Raw genomic sequence first — 25,018 nt, 5'->3', positions numbered from 1 at the left:
GCAGGCTTAATCTGTCTGCATGTCATCTTCTCCAGATTAACAAGGGGCTGTTTGTCAGTGTGGGTTTCCGGTGTATTTTACACAACAAAAAGAGGTTGTGGACGGTGGTTAGTTTTACTGGCAGCTTTGTTTCCTTTAATGTTTCAATGGAAACTATATCACATAAACTCTAACCTTTACTTGACCACTTTGTCAGAAAAATCAATATATTTGCTTTACGTCAAGCTGGAGATGTAAAAAGTGTAAAAAAAAATAGTGTGTCTGACCCAAAATCAGGCTTCAATGCAGTTTACTTCATGCCTTCACTTTTGAGTAACCTTTGTATAAAACCAGAAGTGCTAAACCAATAGGTCATACAGTGACAGAAGATTGATGATTATTAAAAACAATGACAAATTTTGGAGAAAAAAAATAAATGGAGACACTTTGACACAGAATAGAAAGGCAGCTGTGTAAAATAATGGACTGCAAAACTGAATTTATCTGCACGTCCAATCTCTTTGCATGTATACTTCTGCAGAGGTTTGAAGGTGCTGTTTGTCAGTCTGCGTTTCCTGTAACATTCACCACACAAAAAGAGGTTGGGGGTTTGGATTGGCCATGCTCTCCTCTCAGTTTTGTCTCATAAATGAACGTAAGTTAATGACAGCTTCTTCAGATAAGCAGCTTATTAAGATGTTCAATTTTCTTCTTCGGATAAATGTCAGCACTTTAGAACTGAATGTAAAAATAATTAAATAAAATAAAACAAAGCAAAACAAAACAATAAAAGTCCCAGCCATTGTAAATTTGATAAATTTTTAAATTTATAATGCAAATGCAAGTAAATTAAAAAAAAATGTTTTTACTCTATCAGAATGTTTTGACACTGTGGCTTCAAAGTTTGTCTCAAGAAATCTAGGAAGGTTTGTATTGGTCCTAATGAGTCATTGATAGTGTTTGAAGCTTGTCTGCTTCATAATGAGATTTGAATATTGAGTAATTTTAACATACAGACTGCAATGATCAGCACACATGCAGATCCTAAGTGCTGGTGATTTGCTAGTTTGTGTGCCATATAAAGGTGCATTTTGAGTTTGTGAGAAAACAAGTAACTCATGTAGGAACATTTTGATCCAATAGAGCACTTGTGTCAAACTCAAGGCCCAGGGGCCAAATCTGGTACTCCATGGCTTTTTGTGTGGTCCTCAAGACTACAGATACCAAATTACATCAAACAGTGCACCAAGTTTTCTGTTATTGTGGAAATTTACGTAAAATCAACAGATTCCCACATTTTCCCCCACTAGTGTGTAATTGTAAGTTTACTGGGCATTTTCCACAACAATGGTCAAAAACATTTGGTTTACCTGACCACTAACTCCCACCTGTACATGGCAGAATTTTGTGTTTTTACTACACTGCTGCCTCAGCCTTATTTAACGTCAAGTTATTCTTCCGTCATCGATACGACGATTGACAAATTCACAATAACGTCGTACATAAAACCAAATATTGCAAAATTTCTTGTTCCACAAAACTAGTCATTTTAATTGCAAAAAGATTTTTGAAAAATTACAAAGTCAATCACAAAATTATGACGGGACTGAACAATATGAAAAGATGTTTAATTTTAAGTAGTACTTATAAAATGCAGAGAAGGATTAAAAATACCAACAAACACTCTGAAACCTTGCTGAGAGCCTTCACAGAAAACATAGCAGGAAAGGGTATATCATAGGAAACCATTTGGAATAGAATTCATACAACACACCCAGGCAGCTGTGGGTATATTAATTGGTTTGTAATGTATGGAGAAGGAAAGCTTGATGATCATTTCTTTATTGCTCTTTGACACACTTTGCTTTTAAGTTTGGCCTATTGGGTTGTACTGGAAAAGAGGCACAGAAAAACTACTTTGTTTTGTCAAAGACTGTTGCGCTACATAGAAGAAAGGTAAAAACAAAAAACAAAGAGAAAAAAAAACCAAAATGAATTTTGCACATATATGCCTTTAGACATGTTTTGGAACTAGGTCTGGGATGATGTACTATGGTATTATTATTAACAATCAAAAATATGTTTTCTGAAATACATTATTATTATTATTATTATTATTATTATTATTATTATTATTATTATTATTATTATTATTATTATTATTATTATTATTATTATTATTATTTTAATTTGCTATTAAATTCTTAGGGAATGGGAGAAAGAACACAACTGGTACTTATTGTTCAGGACTAAAGTTCAGTGTCAATCTCCTACACCGCAGACATTTTGAGGTCAGAATATGTGCTGAAGTCTGAAGCCTGGGTTTTCCTCTTCCTCTTTGGTCTCTGTGATGGTCGCTGGATTTCCAGAGCCGCGTAGCAAACATTTTCATCCTAAAATTCAAGATGTATTTAAAAAATATTAACCAATGTTGGGGTCTGAATTTTTAGATAGACTATCAAGCATAAACCTGTCCTAGCAATGTGTCAGTTAAAAATGACATGGATATGACATGGATTTGTCATAATCAGATTACATGTAAGTTGTGTTTTACCTGTGTTTCCTTGGTTTGTCTTCTCATTTCAATACCCCAATTGTTTTCTTGAGCTGTTTTAGCTTTAGGAATGAATGCAAAACGCTAAGATTAATTCTCAGGATCAAAGAGTCATCATGACAGCTATAAATAAAAAAGGACAAAATTCACAAGTACCTGCTTTCTGGTAAATCAGATAAACTGTAGCTGAGGAAATGAGGGCAAAAAGAAGAGCAAGAGCTGGACAGAGGGAAAAGAGCATCTTCCAGCATGCAGCACAGACCTCTGCAGTCTGGGTGATATTTGAATGACAAACAGTTTGATCTGTATTGAGAACAAACATTTTTCAAAGAATCAATTAATGTGTAATCTTTTAATTTCAACAACATATCAGACAGTAATATTTTTGCTTTGGGGTGCAGCCAGGACAGAGATTTGAATCTTTTAGATTCAAGGCAGAAACTTGAATCTCCACAGAGTTGAAAATTAAAGCTAAAGATTAACGAGGTGGAAAGGTGACCTTCTCTAGAATATTCCTGAAAAAATTAATTTTCACATCTCAGTTCCATACAAAGTGAAGCACATTAGCTAACCATAGTTTGATGGTGTATGATTTAATAAGCAAAATGTCTTTATTTGCTTTTTCTATAATTTTTTGAGTGATCATCTACTACTAAGAATGAAGCTGCTTCTTGGAGACATTAAAGTAGAGAGGTTGCGAATAAATTTTAATAATTACAAAAATAATATTTATTTTATTGTGAACTATGAATGAAGTTACACTACTTTGGGGATATTCATCAATATAATGGTTTCCCCAGGGTCTCTTTTATCTCAGTATCAAAACTCTTATGATGAAATAAACATATGTAAAAATTGTACAATGACAATCACACAAAACTTTTCAGTTTTGTTTCACCATTTACATAGTACATAACATGATGTTTCACATTGTTGATGCTTTTTGATCAAATATCAAAGCATTTAAAGAATAATTCAACAAAATTGTTTTTCATCAACAAGATAATCATATTTTGCTAAAACTTCTAAGTGTGATTCTTTTGTTTTTGCTGTTTGTAAATTTGTTTAGACTCAATACTTTTGTTTTTCCTCATCTATATTTATGTCTGTATTTTGTCAGGTAATTAGATTTGCATGATCACTTTTGCACTTTTCATGTAATTAGAAAAAATTACTTACCAAGTGTGATTTTTGTGATGATGTTGCCGTACTGGTGGATTGTCTTTGACCCAATGCTTTCTTTTTTGTCTTTCTCCACCTTTGTCTCTTCAGTTCCACAGTAATAGAGCCCTTCATCAGAATTGTTGGCGTGCACGATCAGCAGGTCATAGGAATCAAAAGTAAAGTTCTTCAGAAATTTGAAACGAGGAAATTTCTTTTCTGTTACTAAATCAGTCTTTACATTTAGAACAAGAGTTGGTTTGTCTTCATGTGAGGAATTCTTGTACCAAACAATGTACACTCCAGATGACTGATTGCAGTCACAGTAGAGAAGGATGTTTTCTCCAGGTCTGGCAGTCATCTGCACCACTGATGTAGAAATGGAAAAATGACTCCATAAAGCAACTCCTGGAACAGAAATACAGTAATAAGATTTTCTTCAGTTAAATTTCAGCAGAACAACAGTCAAACATTCTGTATAAATTAAAAATATATGAAATGCTTTTTAAACATTTCCCATAAACTGTTATTCAGTCAATTTGAAATTACCGAAGCAAACCACCAGAGCGACATGTAGCTGGTTCATGGTTGATGTTGACCTGGAGCTAGAGGGCAGTTTCACAGCCTTCATTTGCAGATATTGTTATGTTGTAGTGAAACTTTTTCCATTAAAGGCGTTGTTGTTGCTGATTGGCTGATCGAATGGAACATTGTGTGGTCTGTATGTTGATAGTTGTGTATAAAGTGAAGGGTGACTGGTTTTCAGTTTCTGCTTTGTGAGACTATCATAAAAAAGGAAAACAATCAACACAGAAAACAAAGAATTGAGAGGTTTAATTTTAGTTGGTTTTCTGAAATCCAAACATGCATACTGCTTTACTGAATATGGTTAAAATTGTACACATTATGCAAAGTTGTGCAGATCCTTATATAATACTAATAATACATTTTATTTGTGTAGCGCTTTTCCAAGCACTCAGAGATGTTCTACAGGAAGCAAGTTAATGTACAATAGAACATTAAGTACATAAACACTTAAATACATAGCATGTTAAAAAAAGCTACAAAAAACAGGACCATCGTAACACATTAAAAGTTGATATACAAAGGTATGTCTGTAGATGTGATTTGATCGTGGATAGATCTGTACAGTCATGGACGTGTTTGGGAACAGAAAAATATTCTTTGTGTTAGAATAATTCACAGTCTCCATTTATTGTGTTTTTCAAGATAGAATTTGGTCCTTAACAATAAAACCCGACTTGGGTTCAACACTTTTTAATTGGTATCTAGATTAAAATAGTTTCTTTATATGTAAAGATCAGTTTTGTTATATGTGTTGAATCCCAAATTCTCGAGGGTCCGTGTCTTGCAACTTGTTCTTCAACACATCTAGATGAATGTTCAGGGTTTTTGTACTGCTGGGGTGTCCAACCTCCCCGGGTCTGAAGTCTTTTTGCAACCTCATACAGGATCTCATGAACTCTGACAGCTTTTCTGTTCCCGATAAAGAAAAGCATTCCCACAGAATTATGCTGCCACCACCATCTATCATGATCATGATCGTGATCTATCTTTTTTTTTTTGCCTCTTTCCATGTAGGCCAGTTCATATTTTGTCACACGTAGCTAGAGGAGCTTGTTCTACATGGTTTCAATGTCCTATTAACAGATTCACCAATCTAAAAGTTTAGTTGAACAGCCACGTCTTGATATGTTTGTGGTTGAGTCTCTCCATTTTGGGATGATGAACTGAATAGGGTGGAGAGACATTCAAAACTTGGGACATTGTTTCATAAGCTATCTCAGATTTAAACTTCTCCTTCCTCTGGTTTCTCAAGATTTAATTTATGAGAGCTAAAATAAGGTGGTGTAAACAAATGCTTGCCATACTTTTCGGATTTGGAGTTGTTTTTTTAATCGTGAAAACTTTGTAATTTTTACTTCACAAAATGTTAAAAAGAGTATGTTTACTCTTGCAAAACTGTGTACAGTCCCTCCGGGTTACTGTGTATGGCTATATAATAGTTACTCATCTTAGGAAAAACATCAAAGAAATTAAAATTCTCAGATAAATGTTTTAATGAATGTGAAAAAAAATAGACACATAACACAAGTATAAAAGCAGATGGTCTATCAGCTCTTCAATCAGTCAGAATACAACAGAAAATAAAATGAAAAAAATGGACATACATAAGACAACAATTTCAAAATAAAAACATTAAGATTATTTACTTGACGTTGCCAGACTTAATTCTAAAATAATGTCTGACTAAACAGATATGTTCTTTTTCTATCTTATAAAGGAACAGTCCGTACAGCTAACCACAAATGTGAAGGCAGAGGTTACACAGCTTTAGAGCCATGACCCAATCAGTTTCATTTCCTGTATCACACAAAGAATGACAACAGTTGGGCAACTACAGAAAATGTTAGCCATTTCCTGTTTATATAAGAGTACTAATATTTTAAACATATCTCCTCTGTGATGTATATAGAAGTTAATCAAAGAACCTTCATTGTTTCAGTGAAAGAGAATTTTTATTTTTCCACTTTCATAAAGAATATTTTGCCCTCCTGCACAGAGCTACCCGTCTCCTCTCACAATCAAAAATACACTGTAAAAGTGCAAACTATTTAGAGAACAGAATTACAATTATTGCAAACTGTGCAACTACTCTAACCTGCAGGTTTATCTTGTCAATGTGATGAAATCTGCAGAACAAAGAACAAATGCTCGTCGGAGTGATTATCCTTGGATTTTTATCAACCAAAGTTATAAAGAATAAAAACTAGCTTTTACAGCTTTTATGTCTGTTTTTCATAAATTCCTTAAGTGTGCATGCAAAGGGACTCTACAGACAACAGGATGGGAGGAACAGAGTGGAGGAGCCCAAGAAACTTTGCAGGAACGGAGAAGATCATGCCATTAGATGGCAATATCCCACACAGCTGCAAGTTTTCAAAAATAAAGCTGACAGTGAAGCATAACAGGAAGTTTCTTGTGGTATCTAGTCAGCACTACTGAAGTATGCTTCAGATGTATCTCTATGCCATACTTTCAAATATACCATACCATATCATATCTTTCAAATCCTCCAGCTGGCTGGTCACACAAGTCATATGTTATCACCACATCACCACATCAACCTGCAAAGCAATTTTGCTTTTACTCTTTAGACTTCACCAGTTCCTATCTCCATTTTATCCCCAACCATAGTTATTTTGTACTTACCATCAGTTTTGAACTCATAAACAAACCAGTTTGAACCCATATTTCTTATCCTGGTGATTATCTCCTGTAGATTACAGTAGATCATGCAGAAATCTCTAAATCTTTATTGGCTTTTATTCTGTATATCCATTTCTGAAGATTTTTTCTACTCTCCATTTCTACTGAGTATGTTTGAGTTCATTAGCTGAGGAATTGTGAATCTGAGGCTTGATAAAATCAAAATAAGTCTCAACAATCTCCTCCAATTATGAACCATTTATAGAACATTACTTTAAGTCGATGGTTACCACAGCCAATAAAAAACATACCTAAAGATAGAACTAATTGACTTGTACAGTTTGTACAGTACAAAGTGTTTTGTGGCAGATGGCTCCTTTCCATCCCAGAAGAAGTTGGTAATGAAAACAAAAATTAGATTTAATCTTTATTAACAGACTTCACGTCCATAGTTACATAAAATGAAATAAGCATACAATCCATAAAAATTTGAATCAAGGACATTTCTTTTCTGTTCCTAAATCAGTCTTTACATTTAGAACAGGAGTTGGTTTGTCTTCATGTGAAGTATTCTTGTTCCAAACAATATACAGTCCAGATGACTGCTTGCAGTCACAGTAGAGAAGGATGTTTTCTCCAGGTCTAACTGTTTTCTCCATACTAATGTGGAAATAGACAAGTGACTCCATAAAACAACTCCTGAAAAAAAAAATCAATAATAAAAACTTCTTCAGATAAATTCTAACAGAACAACATTCACACTTAAAATGTATGAAACATTAGGAAATATTTCCCATCAACTACCATCAAGTAATAAATAAAAAGTACAAATTACCAACGCAAACCACCAGAGCAATGTGAAGCTGCTTCATGCTTGATGTTGATCTAGAGCTGATGGGCAGTTTCAAGCTTTCGCTGGCGGATGCACTGATGTGAAACTTTTTCCATTTCTGATTGGCTGGTGAGATGGCACGTTTTGATCTGTGGTTTTTACTTCAGTGGTGGAGAAAGTTGGATGGTTTTGTTTTACGATTGTTTCTACTCTGTGAGACTTTACTGTAGCTCCTGAACTGCTAACAACAACAACAAAAAGACATTCCAATCAGACAGAATAGTTGAAAAATCTTGTTAGGAATTAGTTGTAAATAAACCTTAAAGCCACTTAGTTTCTAAAAGTCTGGAGGAAATTGAGCTATTTGGAGTTTCCAAAACATTTAGTTTAACTTGTCAAAAATTAGATTGGAAGTTTAGAGCGTAAGATTAGAACAGATATTTTGATTAGTTAACTTAATGTAAGTTCACATTCACTTCATATTTATTAAACTTAGTCTCATACTGTTAAAAAATAGATACTTAAATTTTCTGCCCCATCGACATATTTAACAACTTCAGGTTTAACAACTTTTATGATGTAAAAGACAATAAATTCGAACATCAAATTCTAACACAAAGTATATAGTTACATCCATAATATTTTAGCTTGTTTTGTAAATATATTCAGTAAAACACACAGAATTGCAGCAAACCAATGAGAAAAAAAATCTCCTCAAAGAATCTCTCTCCTGAGAAAATTACCCTGTCTTTCTTATTTTGTTCTTTTATTGTTGTAAAGTCCTGTGTGATTTTTAAAATTCTTTCGTGTACAGTTGGAAATAACATTTCTTAGCTTGTTGTCACCTACTAAAGGGCATTGGCTAAACATCAGTCATACTGTGATGGAAAAAAAATGAAAGCATATATAGAAAGGTTTTGGTGATTTTTGAATTCCCATTGACTACAAAAAACAGAACATATAGGTAGCAATTCAAATATACAGAACAACATCTTAGAAAGATTAGTATTTCTTTAAAACATTATATAAACACAATATTTTTCACTGAGGAAAATTGCCTTTGTGATTATTAACTTTTTAATTCAATAGCTCATCCACATTGATTAAAGCAAGCAAATGAGCTGACAGGTTTGAAACTAATTAAACTCGTGTCTTGTGTACACCAACTTAACTTTTGAACAATGTGTGGTTAGCTGTAGTAAAAAGGTATTTTTTCCTATGTGTAGTTATTGATTCTGGCAACCTGTCCAGGGTGTACCCCACCTCTCGCCCGTTGACCACTGGAGATAGGTACCAACACCCCTTGTAAACCCTTTAGGGTTTAAGTGTGTAATGAAGGGATGGATAGTTTTTGATTCTATGTTTCAGTTATATATCAGCTACTTTCTTCAGCATAAAGTAAGAAAAAAACTGCCTGAAATGATCACTGCTTATAGACTGAGACCATTAGCCGTCACAGTTACTGAACCTTCGAATTCATTGCCACTTCAGACAGATTCCTTCAACAGCTGTTTTAAAATCTTATTTGAGAATTTATTTTTACTCTTTGGCCTTAAACCCAGGTTAAGATATCAACTACTGTTTGTACTGTTGCTTTGTGCATTGCACTCCTCATTTCATGCAGGGTGTACCCTGCCTCTCGCCCATTGACCACTGAAGATAGGCACTGGCATCTTTTTATTGCTACTTTTCAGCACTTTGATCTGGTTGAAGATTTAAAGTGCTTTATGAAGACATTATTTAATGTTAAATGGCTGTTCAGATATTTTGTTGTGACATTTTCTGAAATTATTTTTAAACGGTTCCCTTAAAAATATGTTTTATGAGCTTGTCTTTGTTGATGGGAGTCAACAGCTAAATGTACAACCTCTATTTTATCTAACTGAAAATGGATGGAGGTGGATCGATGGAAGTGAACGGACAGATAGCATATTGCAAGAAGGGGGAGGAGGTCGGACTGTACACTAACCCCCCCAAGCTTCTTGCCCCTACAGATATGCTATTTTATTTATATAATTATGAGTAATTTCCACTATCAATACTAATGTGTCTACCAGAGAACTCCACTGGTCTTTATCTTTCATTAGAGCCCTCATTGATGACTGTATGTTGAAGCACTGAGGAGTTACAGTCATTAGATGTTTGTATATCAGATGTTGTGTGCCATTTGGAGATGCCAAATGGAGACTCCAAATGGCACACTAGGACAAAACATGTACATCCTCAAAAATAAACAGGTCCAAAATGAGATTTCTTTTTGTGCTTTTTTGATCAATCTTGAAATCCATGAGCAGAATACTTTATCCTACAGATTTATTATATTTTCCAGTCCATACATTCAAAACTCAATGTGTATTTACAAGAAATAAAAATGAAAAGTCTGGGTAAAGCGAAATTGTTAAATTTATTTTGTTTTACAAACATAATAACTACAAACGTCTTACAGTTAAAGTACTTTTGACTATAGAAAATTTAGCTCCTCATCTTCATAAAGAGACCAAACTTTTGCATGTTAAATAAAGTAAAAAAAATAATAAATCATGAGGCCTGACAGGCCAAAAGAGTCAAGAATCAAAGAAGTCTTACCGGTCAAACTGAAATCTCTGTCCTCAACATCCAGGTAAAAAAATCTTTAAAATGAACAGTTGTCAATAGTTGTTGACTATTTTGACAGTGTCCTATTGTTTTTTCTTATTTTGTTTTTTTTTGTTAGTTTTTTTTTATTTGTGTTGTGGCTGCAGTCATACACGTGTAATCTTTCTTTTAATTTTAGATTAATAAATAATTAAAGAATTGCTGACAATGTTAATATAAAAGTATAGTTCAGGGTTTTTTTTAAGTTTTTTTTTATGATTAAAATCTAAATGGATATGTTTATGTGATGGATTAAAAAAATCAATCTCCTCCATCTTCTACCTGAGCTGAGGAGTTCATATATTTCATATACTTCTGGGTTTCCAGGCATAAAGAGGTGGATGAAACTGCATAGATGACAGTTACATCCACCTCTCATTTCCTACAAAAAGGAGATAACATTTTATTTTTTATGTTTTATGCTATATTGTACAGTTTTTTATCTGCTCAACGACTGTGTACATTAATACTATAATCAATGTGACCCGAGTATACAACACCTCTAATTTAATTAATCTGAGTATGACATTTTTAAAACTTCTTGTGACTCATGTTTTTTTTAATTTTGGTTCTTCTAGTTAAGATTTTAGAAACAATTTTAGTTATGAACCTGTATGCTTTAATAGCATTTCTTTTGCTGTTTACACACCCCAATTTCTCCATTGTGGCATAATAAAGAATTTTTTATTCAATTCTATTCTGAATTAAATCAACAGACATGGGGTTGACAGAGTACATTTGTTTCTTATTAAATGTGAAAGACCTAAAACTGTACGTTTTTTCTCAAGTTTCTTTTTAATTTTCCTTTTTTGCAAAATTTTCAGGCGAACACTACAAAGCAGGTTGTAAAACAACGTATCACAGAAAATGTTTCCAATCATTAGAAATGCAATTCAGGCTAAAGTTAATGACATTGAAAGAGCCCACAAATATATATTAATGTCAAAAATCCAAAAAAATAAATACATGTCTTTACTGTTACTGAAATCTAAAATAAAAATATAGTCATTAGAAGAGTATAATTTGTTGGAAATTTCCCTGGTGTTTTTGTCAAAGCTGTCTAGGTGAGATGAACATATTTGCTTTCAGACATGCAGCCTTGTCTGGAATAGTCAATGCATGACTTAGCAGGGCTTCATTCTGATCAAGACAGATTTAAACACCATCAAATCAAAAGTTTTCTGAAAATGATTTATTTGTGATTGTGAAGGTTACTCATTTTTGTTTGATTTCAGTGTTAGAGGAAGAACATAAATCAAAGAAAGCGATTAGAAATTCTCTTTAAATTTAGTTTTAACCTCTAAGTTAAATATGACTCTCCTCCTGGAATGTCTTGATAGCAGAGTATGTGCTGAAATCTGAACTCTGGATCGTCCTCTTCCTCTTAGTTCTCTGCGATGGCTGATGAATTTCCAGGGCGGCATAACACACATTCTCATCCTAGGATTTAATATTCAGAATCATCACGATCTGGTAAAGTTTAATTATATTTAAAGTGAATACTTTTTTCTAAAGCAAAAAAAAAAAAATATATATATATATATATATATATATATATATATATATATATATATATATATATATATTTTACCTGGGTTTCTTCTGTTTGTCTTGAAGTGTTTCCTCTCTTTTTCTCAGCTTTGGTGTTTGCTGCAGATGTTAGAAAATCTCCAATGTAATAAAATTGAAAGAAACATACAATCTTGGTTTCAAAACTTTAAATGAGAAAAGCCATAAAAACTGCATTTACCTGACTTTTGGCATAGCAGGTAAACCAGAAATGCGGAGAGGAGAGCTGAGAGAGCAGAAAAAAACGGACACAGAGCAAAGAGCAGCTTCCAGCACAAACCACATTCCTCCACTGTCATGGAAATATTTTGGTGTGGTAAATGAGTCTCTGTATCTAAAAATGAATAAACATATAATTATGATAAGGATCGAAACTACCTGTTATCACGCTTTATCAGAATGTAATATGTTATCGACTGTGTGCATTTTATGCCTGCGTTTTTGTGTTTCTATGATGTAAAGCACTTTGAATTGCCTTGTCGCAATATGCTATACAAATACACGCGATTAATTGAATTACTTATGCATTTTTTCTTTAGAATGATTCAACATAGGGTTAATACAAAGAGATGGCAAATTTTTAAATCTCCTACTTGGACGTTTAACGCTGTAATAGCTGGTTCAGTAAATTCTGATAACCTGTAGTATTTCATTGATAATGATTAATGGGAATAATGAGTCATTTGCTAAACAATGAAAAGCATTTGAGGAAACTTTCTCATTCTCATTTGCAGTTAGTTTTGTAAGTGCACACAGCACATCATTCTCTCTAACAAAGCACTTGTTAGAGAGAATGATGTGCAACAATTTTCTATTTGCATTTTAAAAATGTTACATTTAGAGCTAAAATATGTTTAGGTGAAACATGAATTGGTACTATTTAATGCAGTTAACTTTCAGTTGCTCAAACTTGTCTAAAATAAATATGCAGCAGTGTTATTACTGATCAGAAAGGAGTACTTACAGAGTGTGATCTTTGTGGTCATGTTGCCATAGAGGTAAGATTCTTGAGAGAAAATGTTTTTGTTTTCGTCTTGCTTTACCTTGGTCTCTAAAGTTCCACAGTAATAAAGTCCCTCATCAGAATTAGTGACATTTATAATCATCAGGTCATAGGAGTTGGACGACTCATTCTTCAAATATTTAAAACGAGGGAATGTGATTTCTCTTTCATAAAGCAAGTTCTTCCAGTTTACAACAAGAGTAGGTTGGTATTGATGGGAACAGTTCCTGAACCAAACTACATATTTTCCAAATGACACTTTGCAGTCACAGTAAATAGTGATGTTATCTCCAGGCCGGACAATCGTCTCCAACATCGAATCAGAAATGGAGCAATGACTCCAGGAAAAAATCCCTAAAAAACAACATTTAGAAGAAAAAGCATGTGAATATTACTCCAGATTTAAACCTTAAATGTTGCATATATTTAAACTAGGAACATAGCTTAAGTTTTGCAAAGAAACATGCTTATTGTTATTAATATTGGCAAATCTTAAAATTACCACAGAGAACAATGAGAATCTTCAGCAGTTCATCCATGACTGTTGCTGACCTGGATTTAAGTGACAGTTTCATAGCTTTTATTTGCAGACGTTATGACGCAAAGTTTTCCGTTAAAGGAGATGCAGCAGCTGATTGGCTGCTTGAATGGAACATTTTATTCTGAGGTTTCTTTTGGCTGAGTTAGGGGCATGATGTGAATTTGGGGGGTTAGGGTATTTCAGGTATTGCAGCTTTTTGAAAATTCAAAGTGAGGGTAATGGATGAACTGCTGAAGGAGTTTTGGATTAGACCATGTACTTTATTTGATGAGTTATATTTAAAAAAAATTAAAAATCTTTATTCAATGTGTTAAAAGGCAGCACAAGGTAAAATACATAGCAATGTGCAGTTCCTTAAAATATTTCCTAATTATGCTATATATTTTTATTTGTTTGTTGTCTTTTAGAGGGGAAATTATATCTGGGTAAAATTAAACATCGCCTATTTAGACATAATCTCAAATTGCAGAGTGAGTGGAATGTGTGTTATTTATCTTTTTAGAAAAATAATTTTTAAAATTCCAAATTAGAAAGTGAATGTACCCATACCTACTATTGAGCCTTCTTATGCAGAAAATTTATAGACACAAGTACACACACAGGTGTTTGGATTCAGGTGTTTTGTCAGATACACTCTCATTTGCCACTAAATACATCTTGTATTACCATGTATCATATATTTTCCAGTGATGTTATAAGTAAGAAATTGCTTTGTTCTGACAGCTTAAAAGCAACCTATCTGAATCCAGCTGGTAATAGTGGTGCTGGACGCTAATATCCCTCAAAGCTAACAAAAAAGTAATTGTTCTGCTGTGGAATCTCTAATCAGATGCTGTAGTGTATATTGGAGTCAAAACCTGAAATAGTGATGGATGTAGAGAAGTACAAGTACTTCATTACTGTACTTAAGTACATTTTTCATGCATTTGTACTTTACGTAAGTAGATTTTATTGTGGGTATTTTTGACTTCTACTCCACTACATTTCACATTAAGTATCTGTACTTTCTACTTGACTACATTACTACTAATAATGCTTTTGTTTTAAATGCTATATTCATGTCACATTGAGTTTTTAAAATTTGCTCTTTAGATTGAAAGTAATCAATGACTTATTCGAGTTCACCAGTTCAAAAACCAACTCTCGGGTCCAAGTGTTGAAAATAGTGTCAGGAAATTAAAATATTGCTCATTATTGACCCATTACAAGGTTGAATGCACTATTTTTAGCTGTGGAGTTATTTGAGTTCAAATATCAGTGGAAATTAAGTGCCTAGTCCTTCTTTTGGTTTCTCTAATGCCTGTTTTCTCAGGCAGATAACTTACTTCAATGTGCTTACAACAGTTAAAATAACATTAATTTTGCTTTGTGTTAGATTAAACAAAGTCAAAGGTATAATAATTTTTTATTTATTTTTTTTTTTTTGCTTAATGGCATTTAGCTCTACAGATCATCCCTGAAATTCTGATCCCTATATCACAAGTCCAAGTGTAAGTTGTGTCACACAGGGTAAACACAATAAAAATATGAATTATCTGCAGCATTGTTTATTAAGATGGCTCAACACTATTGAAGTATAAAAGAAAATATACATACTTATTGCCATTGTGTCATGAGGGGTGGCTGAAACTTAAATTGTGAAATACTCTGACCACCAATGCCACCTGCGCATACAGACCCAGGACTATTCAGCTTCCTGATGTTTACAAAATGTTTGTGCCAGGATTATTCATTCTGGATTAATTGATTGGATTAAAAATTTTTTAAAATAAATTATTTTCACAAAAGTTTAAAATAGGCCAACAACAATACAATTTATAAATAAAAGATAAATTAAACTGCACCAACTAAACATGTCCACACATATACAAATAATATATATATTTACACATGAAAATTAAAACTGGCCCAATATGGCATCAATATCAGCATGTTGGGTTGCTTTGGTTTTTGGTTTTCTTCTGGGTTTGCACTTTTGATAACCTTTTATTTATTCATGCTCATTATTTCTTCTTCATTCTTTGCTTTCTGTTTCTGTCAATCTGGCTTGTATTTAGTTCAGTTTTTAGCTGTTTATTTATGTATGATTAGGTTTTATTGTATTTGTTCATTCTTTTAGTTGTTCTTTTTCTTGTTAGATTGATGTTTTATCAGCTCCTCAGTTAGTGTGTTCTCCTCCCTGTGCCATTTGTTCTGGGTTTATTTTAAATGAAATGGACACCGAAATGAGCCAGATAGGAAAAAAGAGAGGAAAAATGTGGGAAAAAGGTTTGAAATGAAAGAAAAAGGGAAAAGGAGTAGAGGAGAAAAAGAAACATAGAGAAAACACAAGTCAACAGCCCAGTGGAAAGACAACAAACAGCATAGGCAGTGGTCATTCCGGTGACCTGTTATGATTCAAAAGTTATACATTTGTCTATTGTTAATCAGATATTTATCTCAAAAGACAACATGAACAAAAAAGCTGCAGTGGTTGACATCTAAGTTTTATTGGTAAAGCCATAGTCACACCCATTTATCTCCCTGTGATAAAACTATTCCAGAATACAGTTGGTGTATAGATTTAGTTTTGTCTTGTTTTATCTTGCCAACATCACCTAACACTTACTTTATTAAAAGTAACAAAGCTATTCCATGTTTGTCATCATTAGTGTCTCTTAAAATAATTCTTCCCCTGACATGACTGATGAATTATGATCAGTAACATTGCACTTATCTGCAGATTCAGTCTGTCTGCAAATAAACGTCTGTAGAAGCTTTGGGGGTTGTTTTCACTGTGGGTTTCCTGTTAGATTTGCTAAACCAACAGTTTACATGACTGTTTTCCACTCCTGATCCTGAAAACAGTTTCCACTAACGTGGTGCAATTTTGATGCAAAGTCACAATTACTGCAGGAAGATCTCAACACAAGTGAACAAGGATTTTTAGCACATCTGCTCTATCTCCTCAATCTAGCTGGATAGAAATAGAGATTTCAGTTGTGGTGTTTTTCAGTTTAGTCTGTTCCTGTGATGTGAGTATACAGAAAGTAAGTTGGTCAATTCGTTTCTACCAGTCCACATTGATAGTGAAACTTTTCAGTTTACTGACCAAAGAGGAGTTAATAATTCTCTTTCATTGAACTATAATGCACCAGATTAAAACAGTCTATAGTAGGTATACATTGTTGTCCCAAAAGAGGAAGAGTTAAAAAGTTTCCAGAACTCTGCATTTGTAATCATTTACATTAGTAATTTTTTACTGCAAATGATTGTGACATTTTGACATTAATCCACTTCTTGTCCCTGGATCAGTGTTCAATAGTACAGACTATGTCATTCTGCCGAACCTTTTTGTTTATTGAGTGGAATAGAAATTCCAGATTTTGGAACCAAAATTAGAAAAAGAAAGACCATGCATGACAATACTTTTACAGTAAGTATCAAGTTTGTTTTATGAATAACCCTGTGCTCCCAATTTCCCCATGTTTAAGTTTAACCTGCAAAACATCCATAGCTACAGATTTAGAACAAGACATGATTTGTAAGGTGTTCTTTTTATTCGTAGCTGTTAGCTGCCTTGTCCTAGTCGTTCATACGTTGTTTTTCAAGGATGTGTCAGCTTCATTGTTGTCATAAAGGTTAGCCATAGACCCCCACCTCTTTGCTCAGTCAAACAGAAAACCCACAATAACAAAGAGACGCTGACACCTCTGCAGACTGAACCTGCTGATCAGAGTAGTTTCACTGTCCAAGGCAAATTATACATGCTGAGAAGAAAGAAAATGCAATGAGACAGAAACTGCAACAAACATACAGTTAACAAGTGATATGGTTAGCTGTTGGTATGAAGCTTGTTTTTAATTTTGTGGGTGAGATGTTGTTCTGTACAAATGCAGGAAGTTAAATACCAAGAATTTTATGTTTAAAAAAACATATTCAGGCACTGATATATTTGTTCATGCTTCCAAGAAATTGTTTTGTATCCGTTCTTGAGAAAAGTTTCTAAGTAACAAATTGTGAAGCATTCCAGAGCCAAGTAGGGTTCAGAAACAAAAAAAAAAAATACATTTTCTAAAATATGTATTTTATTTTTGAATGAATTTGTTAATACTTTATCTCCTGAATGAGTCATACAATTTGGTATGTAAATATCTATTTTTAATTAAATCTATTTATTTATCATTCTGGTTCTGACCAGAATGAAAAAAACAAGACATGACACATATATAAACAACCATACATACTTTTTATTTTAGTTGCACAGTACACTTGAAAATGAGTATCCCACTTGAAAATAAGATCTAGATCTCAACGGGGTTTACCTGGTTAAATAAAGGAAATACATTACTCAGATGATTTATACATACTGAAAGATCAAAATGCCATGACTCACTATTTATAAAGACTGCAAGATTGAATAAGGCATTTTATTTTAACTGATGTTAGGGCAGTCATATTTACCAAGTTTGTAAAAATCTTATTATTGTTTTGCTGTAATGCAGTCTCTTGATGATAGGCTATATTTTATGATACAGCTATTTAAAAAAATACATTTCTGCTTGAAATTTACTGATGACTCTGTCGAATCTTGGCTCTCTCTACCTACGATGCAGTTTTGACCCTCACAGTTTTACAGTATTTCACACCTTGAAAAGGGTTGCAACAAGTTCTCACGGTTTGGAGAAAAAAAAACCCATTGTTGTAAGAAAAACCCACAGGAAGTGGGTGGGTCATTGAAAGACAAGTTCATGTCAGTAAATGCTTAAGTGTGACTTTCCTAAGTAAGCATTTACTTAGGTTTAATGTTGAAAGCCTAGATTTTCAACCTTAAATTTAGGTTGAAAATCAGTAGAACAAAGCTTCTACTGTTATTTTCATCCTTTACCCTCAAGAAATGACTCAAGATAATTTTAGAAGTAAAAGTGAGGAGTGTGACATATAAACAACTGTTATGCCCACTGACGCAGGCTGTTGCTAATGGCAATACTTTATTTATAGAACGGAGCATTCAACTGGTGGCTTCAGGCCTAGCAAAGTTTTGTTACATTTTTCATTTTTCAGCTTTTATATGCCACAGCAAATTTTTCATCAGGATTAGACCTGAAATTACCTGTGGTAATTTTTCATCAGCAAAGTAACAGACATCCGTTGGTTTTAGTCCAGCTGATTTTGGTGTGCATGCAGGAGGAGTTATGTATGGCAAAGCATAGAAAACAATAATTATTACAATCACTTCATGCTCAGATGCAGTTTTTGAGCCATTTGGGAGATAAGATTTTACTACTGATGTCCTCCACTAGAGGTCAGAAGTGACTTAAAAGGCTCTGTGTACATGTTAATGCTATAATCTGGTTCACATTGCTTATGAAATTTTATTTATTTCCCAGATAACACATGTCTCAAGGTAACTGATTACGTTTCTAAATAATCTGTACTAAAAAGTTCATCTCATGTTTATGTGCAAATGTTTAATAAAACCATGAAGAATATTTGACTGGCAGCTGTGTTTGTTTTCCACATTTAGGTCTAGAACTAATTTGTATTTTATACCCTCTTTATTTTTTATTTCAAATCCAATAAAGATAACTTTGACTTAGTAGTACAGTTTTAAGTGTCTGTACTAAAACAATGAAAACTTCACCAAATTAAAACAAATTGCTTGTTATATATATTTCTTGCAATTAATTTACTTTTCACTTTTTACTTTTCACCGTAGCAAAATGATGGGACTCAATAATATTTTTTTATAATGTAATTGTTAATTGAAGTAACTGGTACAGATACATCTACAAACAAATCTAACTTAAATTCAACTTGAGGTTACATGTATAGATGTCTGAAAAATTCTGAAACTGACTGTAACAGACATGACAGAGTTTTATTAGTTCAGTTTGGTTATTAGTCAATCTCTTTTTTATTTTGTATTTGTGCTGTTTGTTAGTATGTGGTTTGGTAATATTCCTCCAAGTTTTGTTTTAAATGGAAAAACTATACAAACTCCAAAATCCCATTATTGTGTCATGTCATGTAATGAATTCAGATGTAGTGATCAACATAAGTGCCCCTAATTCCAATCCATCTGCTGACCAAACATTGATGCTCTGCAAAATTGGGACACACAGATGACACTATTGGCCGTCGTCCAGACACAAATGACTTTCATGAGATTCTGTTTAACCCAGTGGCAAACTAGATGCTCTCATAAAATAAACATATTTGCAAATGCTTGTGCAAATGTTTTGATTTTTCATTTTTCTTGCTATGCTTATTTATTCTTTTTTACTTAACTTTTTTAGCTTTTGTTTTCCTCTTTCAATGACAGTCATTTGCAGCCCCATTTCATGAGAAAGAAACATTTTCTAAAATTATGAAAATGAAATATCCTGTCTCAGCTCTCAGCAAATCCCACCCTGATCACAGTGGTTTTTAAAGTCATGTGGAATCATATCTGAGGATGTGAATGCATAGTGAGACTTTTATGCAATCATGTGCGCAAACTTCAAAAACCACTAGACGTGAGAGGCAAATCCAAGGAGTGTGGTAAACAGAAAGGTACTTGAGAGAGCTGGGCTTAGAGACTTAAGTGCAAAGCCTTCAGATTCCAAACTGTATACGTATTTTCACTTTTTATGTTCAGTACAGCTGCATATTTATGCACTCATTTACGTTTACCATAGGGTTTGCATGTGTCTGAGTGAAAATGTTATCCAGAAGATTTTGAGCTTTGCAGCTTTTAGTTCAGACCCACACACACCATCACGCACAGGCAGAGGTCTGCTGAAACAACAAGTGTTTTAAAAGTTAATTGCTTGGTCAACCTCTAAAGCCCTCCATTAGTCAGTGCATATACAGAGTGGGCAAAAGCTGCAGTTCCATGCTGCAGGGCAAGAAATCTTTTCATTAAAGTCTCAAAGCATTGTCACCATGTTTCTGTTTAGGGACACACATGGTGCCAGTATGACAATAGAAATGTATATTAAGAAATACATATTATTCATATGAAAACATATTTACATATCAAAAATGCTGATTGTGTAATGCATAAAGATTTTATTTAAACAACATTTCACATTTGTATTTTAATATTTCTTTGACATTATTAATGAATATTTTCTGTTTGGATTTTTTTTGTTGTCCAGTTGAAGATTAAAGAGGTTTGTAGATGGCAGCTCTGAGGTAACCTGAAAACAAGTAGAAGCTGGAAATGCTTAGAGCATGATGTGTGGCTGCACAGATGTGGTGAGAATAAGTAAAAGTTTTGTAAATTATTTGCATAAAAATATGTATGTCAATATACCATGTTTAAATAAAATAGTGCATAAATCAATACACATAAAATATTTATTTTCATAAATATTGCTTTGTGCTTTCATTTGGATATCTTCATATGAAGAAACGTTAATATTTTGTATGCGATCTTTCCATATTCTCATTCACTTTCGCCTGCTTAGGTAAACTGTTTTTGTATTTGTCTGTGATGTAGTGCAGTTTGTATGTGTGTCAAACTAATTATTATTTTTTTTACACTTTTGTTGACCTGTAGTTTAGGCAGACTACAGGTCTACACATTCCTGCCCTAAGCTCGCAATCTCCCAAGATGCCTCTAGATGGCACTGTGGCTGCTTATTGAGACCTACAAAGTGGAACTGCCTGTTTAGCACATCAATTACACTGACTCACTGTGCTCATCTCCATTTAGCGCTGTGGTGTTATCTGCAGCCCTTTACTGACTGGTTCATATTAATTGTATCTGACGGGTGAAAATTACTTATGCGCATAAAGGAAAAATATTATTAAGCCATACGAGAGCGATATTCGCTGCATTATGACAAAAAAAAGAGTCAGCTTTATTACAGCTTTTACTTTTTTCTAGTATTATAATTACACAGGCTCTCTCCAGACTGTTTCTCTTGTGAATACACAGAGTTCAATTAGTAAGACTTTCACAAATTTCCTAATGCTAATTTTTATTTGGTAAGTTATTGTAGATTGGAAAACATGACTTCAAAATTTTATTAGAAAATTTAGTTAAATATGCCAATATGCACAGATGTACACAACTGCAGCATTGCAAGTGCAGTGTATTGTTTATCAATATTGCTGCTTCCCACTAGTTCTGTCTTGTAAAAACATTCTTCTCTACGCTATCCTGCAAAAATATTTGCACCTTTTGTGATTTTATGTGACGTACCAACACCAAGCACTGCAGAAGTGCACTGAATAAGTGTGAGATGGAAGAAGGGGACATATCATTTATTACAAATAATTCAGAAATAGGAAGAAAGGGATGGCATACATATGTATTGTCCAGCCAAGTCAATGCTTTGTAGAACCACTATTTGTACAACTGGAGTTACTATGTCTCTACTAGCTTAGCAAATAGAAAGACTGAAGTGTTGAGCAAGCATTTGTTGATACTACTTTTCAAATCTTGCCACATATTTTCGATTGGATTTAGGTCTGATCTTATACTGGGCAATTGTCACCATTAACGCTGGAAGTTTAGGATCATTGTCCAGAATGAGGGTGAACCTCTGCCCTAGTACAAGACCTTTCTTGTACAAGATTTTCCTCCAGAGCCACAGCATGATGGTGATATCAAAATGTTTTATGGGGTTGTATGTCCACAGGAGGATACTGTTCACTAATTAGGTGCCTCCTGAAGGTAGTTGTTTTTTATATCAAAAAACATTTACACCTAATACTTTTTTATTATTAAGAAAAAAAACCCAATGTGTCCATCCCTTTCTTTCTACTTCACATTTTTATGATTGTGTTATCCTGCGATGCGAAATAAAATCCAAGTGTAATATCTTGAATGTTGTGGCTATAAAGTTATTTGATAAAATGTTGAATAATACATTTGAATAGCCTGGTTATTAATTGCATGTTAATGTTTATAATTTTACATGATACAATTAAGTAATTGTAAATTATAATTTAGATGCCATAAAAGTGACATTTTATCACAAAGGTTGATAACTTGCTGTAACATGTTAAAAACAGTTTAATTCTGATCAAACATCTAAACAACATAGATTCTACAAAACTGCCTCCCTTTTTGCATTTGAGCATGAATTATATTGTCACAGCTTACTTTTCTGTCTCATTGTTTTTCTCCCTCTGAGATTCAACCTGAAACCTTTTCCGCAGTAACAATGTTTTTATAAGTAAGGTAACTATGGCTACAACATGAATTCAAGCACCTTTAAATCATGCAGAGCTGGGACTGGGTGAGAGGTCAGTGTACAATCCTGTTTTACATCAGCTAACAACGGAAAATATGTGATTACTTGGTGGATTTTTGTACGCCATTGTTTCCATTCAATATAAAACAAATTATAAAATTATAAATTCCATTTTCAAAGACTGAAAGACAGAAATTCAGAGAATGTATCCTCCACCCTCATGTTTTTTTCTCCCCCTCTGACTAAATTGAAGCCAAACAAAAACCCAGGTCATCTAATACTGAAACAACTTGATGGACAAATCTACGCTCATGTGCACAACACTGAAATATAAAAAAGTTGTGTACTTTAAAAAAATTGACAATCAGTTATATTTTTGTTGTCAAGGTACTCATGCCAGTTCCTGCTTTGAAAAATAACATTTTATTATTTGTAATTCAGAGAGGCTTCATTCAATGTCCTTGCAAGACCCATGCAATTTCAATAGAGGGCTAAGATAAGGGCTTCAAGGTGGAGGTTGCTCTGTAGATGGGTTTTTCAGCTTTATTTCACTTCAGGTTAAAAGACATAAGCATCACAAAATAGTGACCATGCTTTGTGAAAGTCCTTGGTGCTTCATCTTAAACTATGCCAGTTTTTTTTATCAATTCATTACTTGTGTTGAAATGGCTTGCTTTTTCATTTTACAATCCTTTAGTCTGTTTTCTTCAGAGGCCTGACTTCTTACTGCCATGCCTTTCCCGACATATGTTTTCATGTGCATCATTGCATGTTTGTTTAATAGTAGCCAAGTCACTAGTGCAAAGCTATGCTGCCCTGATTTCCTTTCTGTGTCTAGAAACCCTTCATATGACTCATCTCATTGTATCCTCAGCGTAAAAATCTCTGTCACTTCCACCTCGTCACAGTGATGCTTTTTGGGGAGCAAGCAGGGTTTTGAAAGGCTGTATTTTATGCAAAGCCATGATCTTCTTGTAAACTAATCCCAGATGTTTCTGATGCATTAGCCTCACCAAAAACATTCAAACAAGGGAGAAATATAGAACGAATGTTCTACTTATTGTGGGTTTGAAATGCAATGTCAGTGGCGAAAGTAAATCGGCTACAAGATATTTGCACTTGTATTCACACAACTCTTGTGTCGTCTGCATCACCTAACAGTATTTTTTTAGGTTTTGTCCTCTCCTGCTGTTTGGACTTGTGATCTGGCTTGTCTGTTGTGTGTGTAGGGCCACTTTTAAATGGAAATTGTTTTACAGGACATGCATTGCTGGAGTGCCAAGTCATTAAAATCTTGGATTTTCCACACACTGAGATACCTTACAGGTCCCCTCGTGGGTATGCAAAATTGACCAAACCTAAGCTATTGATGAGCAAACTAGGCCAGATGAATTTGGTCTCAGTACTTTCACATAATAGTGTATGTTACAACTTTTTGGTATGTTTTAATGGGTAAATTGCTGTGCCATATGCTTACTGTTCTTGATTTTTTCCCCCGTTTAATTTGTCTGTTCTCATTTGTACCCCTTGTTTCTTCTATAGCTCCTTCTGCCCATTCATTCCAGGTGCTAACTTTGAAATAATTCAACATGCACTCCAAATGACTGTGACTCGTTCCTTCAGGATATACGCATATTTCTATACTTCCAGTTATTTCTTGCCCCATTGTCATTGCCCTTGAATAATTTTAATCTTTTTGCTACAGTTATGTTTTTCTCATATATTTTGTTTGATCCCTTCTTTTTTTTCCCAAGAAGCTGCAATGTCAATAGTGTTGCAGTAGTTTTCACTTCATGTCAGGCTTTCACCAAAGTAGTACAGGTTTGTTCCTGAACATAACTGGTTTCCTTTCCATGCTGAGTGTGACAGTTTTGGTCACATGGCAGTAGGTTGAACACAGTTAGGCGTTTCATGCACAATGGTCCCAAACATACATCAAATCTACAAAACCCTAAACTCAACTCTAAATGTGTGGATGATGCTTAAAGGCTGACGTTACACAAAAAAGCAATTCAAAAATTAAGAAAAAAACAAACAAAAACAATTTCTAAATATCTGGTTAGAATTATGTCATGATGATTAGCTTCTTAAGTTCACTCAACATTTAATAATATATATATATATATATATATATATATATATATATATATATATATATATATATATATATATATATATATATATATATATATATATATATATATATATATATATATATATATATATATATATATATATATATATATATATGTATTAAGTTAATTTATTTTATTAATTCATTTCACAAACTGACAGACATTATATACGTTAATTACATAGATTCATGATTTAAAATCTGTATTTC

General features: G+C 33.5%; 2 protein-coding genes across 2 annotated transcripts; both read right to left on the bottom strand.

The window, feature by feature from the left end:
• Positions 1–1,586: 1,586 nt before the first annotated feature.
• Positions 1,587–4,287, bottom strand: LOC122829532. The gene is made up of 5 exons (XM_044114153.1): positions 4,244–4,287; positions 3,713–4,102; positions 2,690–2,836; positions 2,534–2,595; positions 1,587–2,372 (listed from the first exon to the last, which is right to left on the bottom strand). The coding sequence occupies exons 1-5, from the start codon at positions 4,278–4,280 to the stop codon at positions 2,250–2,252; spliced, it is 759 nt and encodes a 252-aa protein (XP_043970088.1). The 5' UTR covers positions 4,281–4,287; the 3' UTR covers positions 1,587–2,249.
• Positions 4,288–11,122: 6,835 nt separating this feature from the next.
• Positions 11,123–22,615, bottom strand: LOC122829501. The gene is made up of 5 exons (XM_044114093.1): positions 22,584–22,615; positions 12,925–13,317; positions 12,142–12,294; positions 11,983–12,041; positions 11,123–11,831 (listed from the first exon to the last, which is right to left on the bottom strand). Exons 1-5 carry the CDS (start codon positions 22,594–22,596, stop codon positions 11,697–11,699), a joined length of 753 nt encoding a protein of 250 aa, XP_043970028.1. The 5' UTR covers positions 22,597–22,615; the 3' UTR covers positions 11,123–11,696.
• Between the last annotated feature and the right edge of the window lie 2,403 nt (positions 22,616–25,018).

Source organism: Gambusia affinis, linkage group LG04 (assembly GCF_019740435.1).
Source record: "Gambusia affinis linkage group LG04, SWU_Gaff_1.0, whole genome shotgun sequence".
Lineage (NCBI taxonomy): Eukaryota > Metazoa > Chordata > Actinopteri > Cyprinodontiformes > Poeciliidae > Gambusia > Gambusia affinis.
The sequence above is the reverse complement of the archived record's forward strand: the minus strand, read 5'-3'. Positions and strand labels throughout refer to the sequence as shown.

What these genes read in the sequence shown, in the direction of transcription:
- LOC122829501 (XM_044114093.1), bottom strand. An exon ending in CCTGCTATGCCAAAAGTCAG is followed by an intron (nt 12,042 to 12,141) that starts GTAAATGCAGTT and finishes TAACATCTGCAG; the next exon opens with CAAACACCAAAGCTGAGAAA. An exon ending in GACAAACAGAAGAAACCCAG is followed by an intron (nt 11,832 to 11,982) that starts GTAAAATATATA and finishes ATTAAATCCTAG; the next exon opens with GATGAGAATGTGTGTTATGC.
- LOC122829532 (XM_044114153.1), bottom strand. Translation starts at nt 4,280, where the DNA reads ATGAACCAGCTACATGTCGCTCTGGTGGTTTGCTTCG. An exon ending in CGCTCTGGTGGTTTGCTTCG is followed by an intron (nt 4,103 to 4,243) that starts GTAATTTCAAAT and finishes TTTCTGTTCCAG; the next exon opens with GAGTTGCTTTATGGAGTCAT. An exon ending in GACAAACCAAGGAAACACAG is followed by an intron (nt 2,373 to 2,533) that starts GTAAAACACAAC and finishes CTTGAATTTTAG; the next exon opens with GATGAAAATGTTTGCTACGC.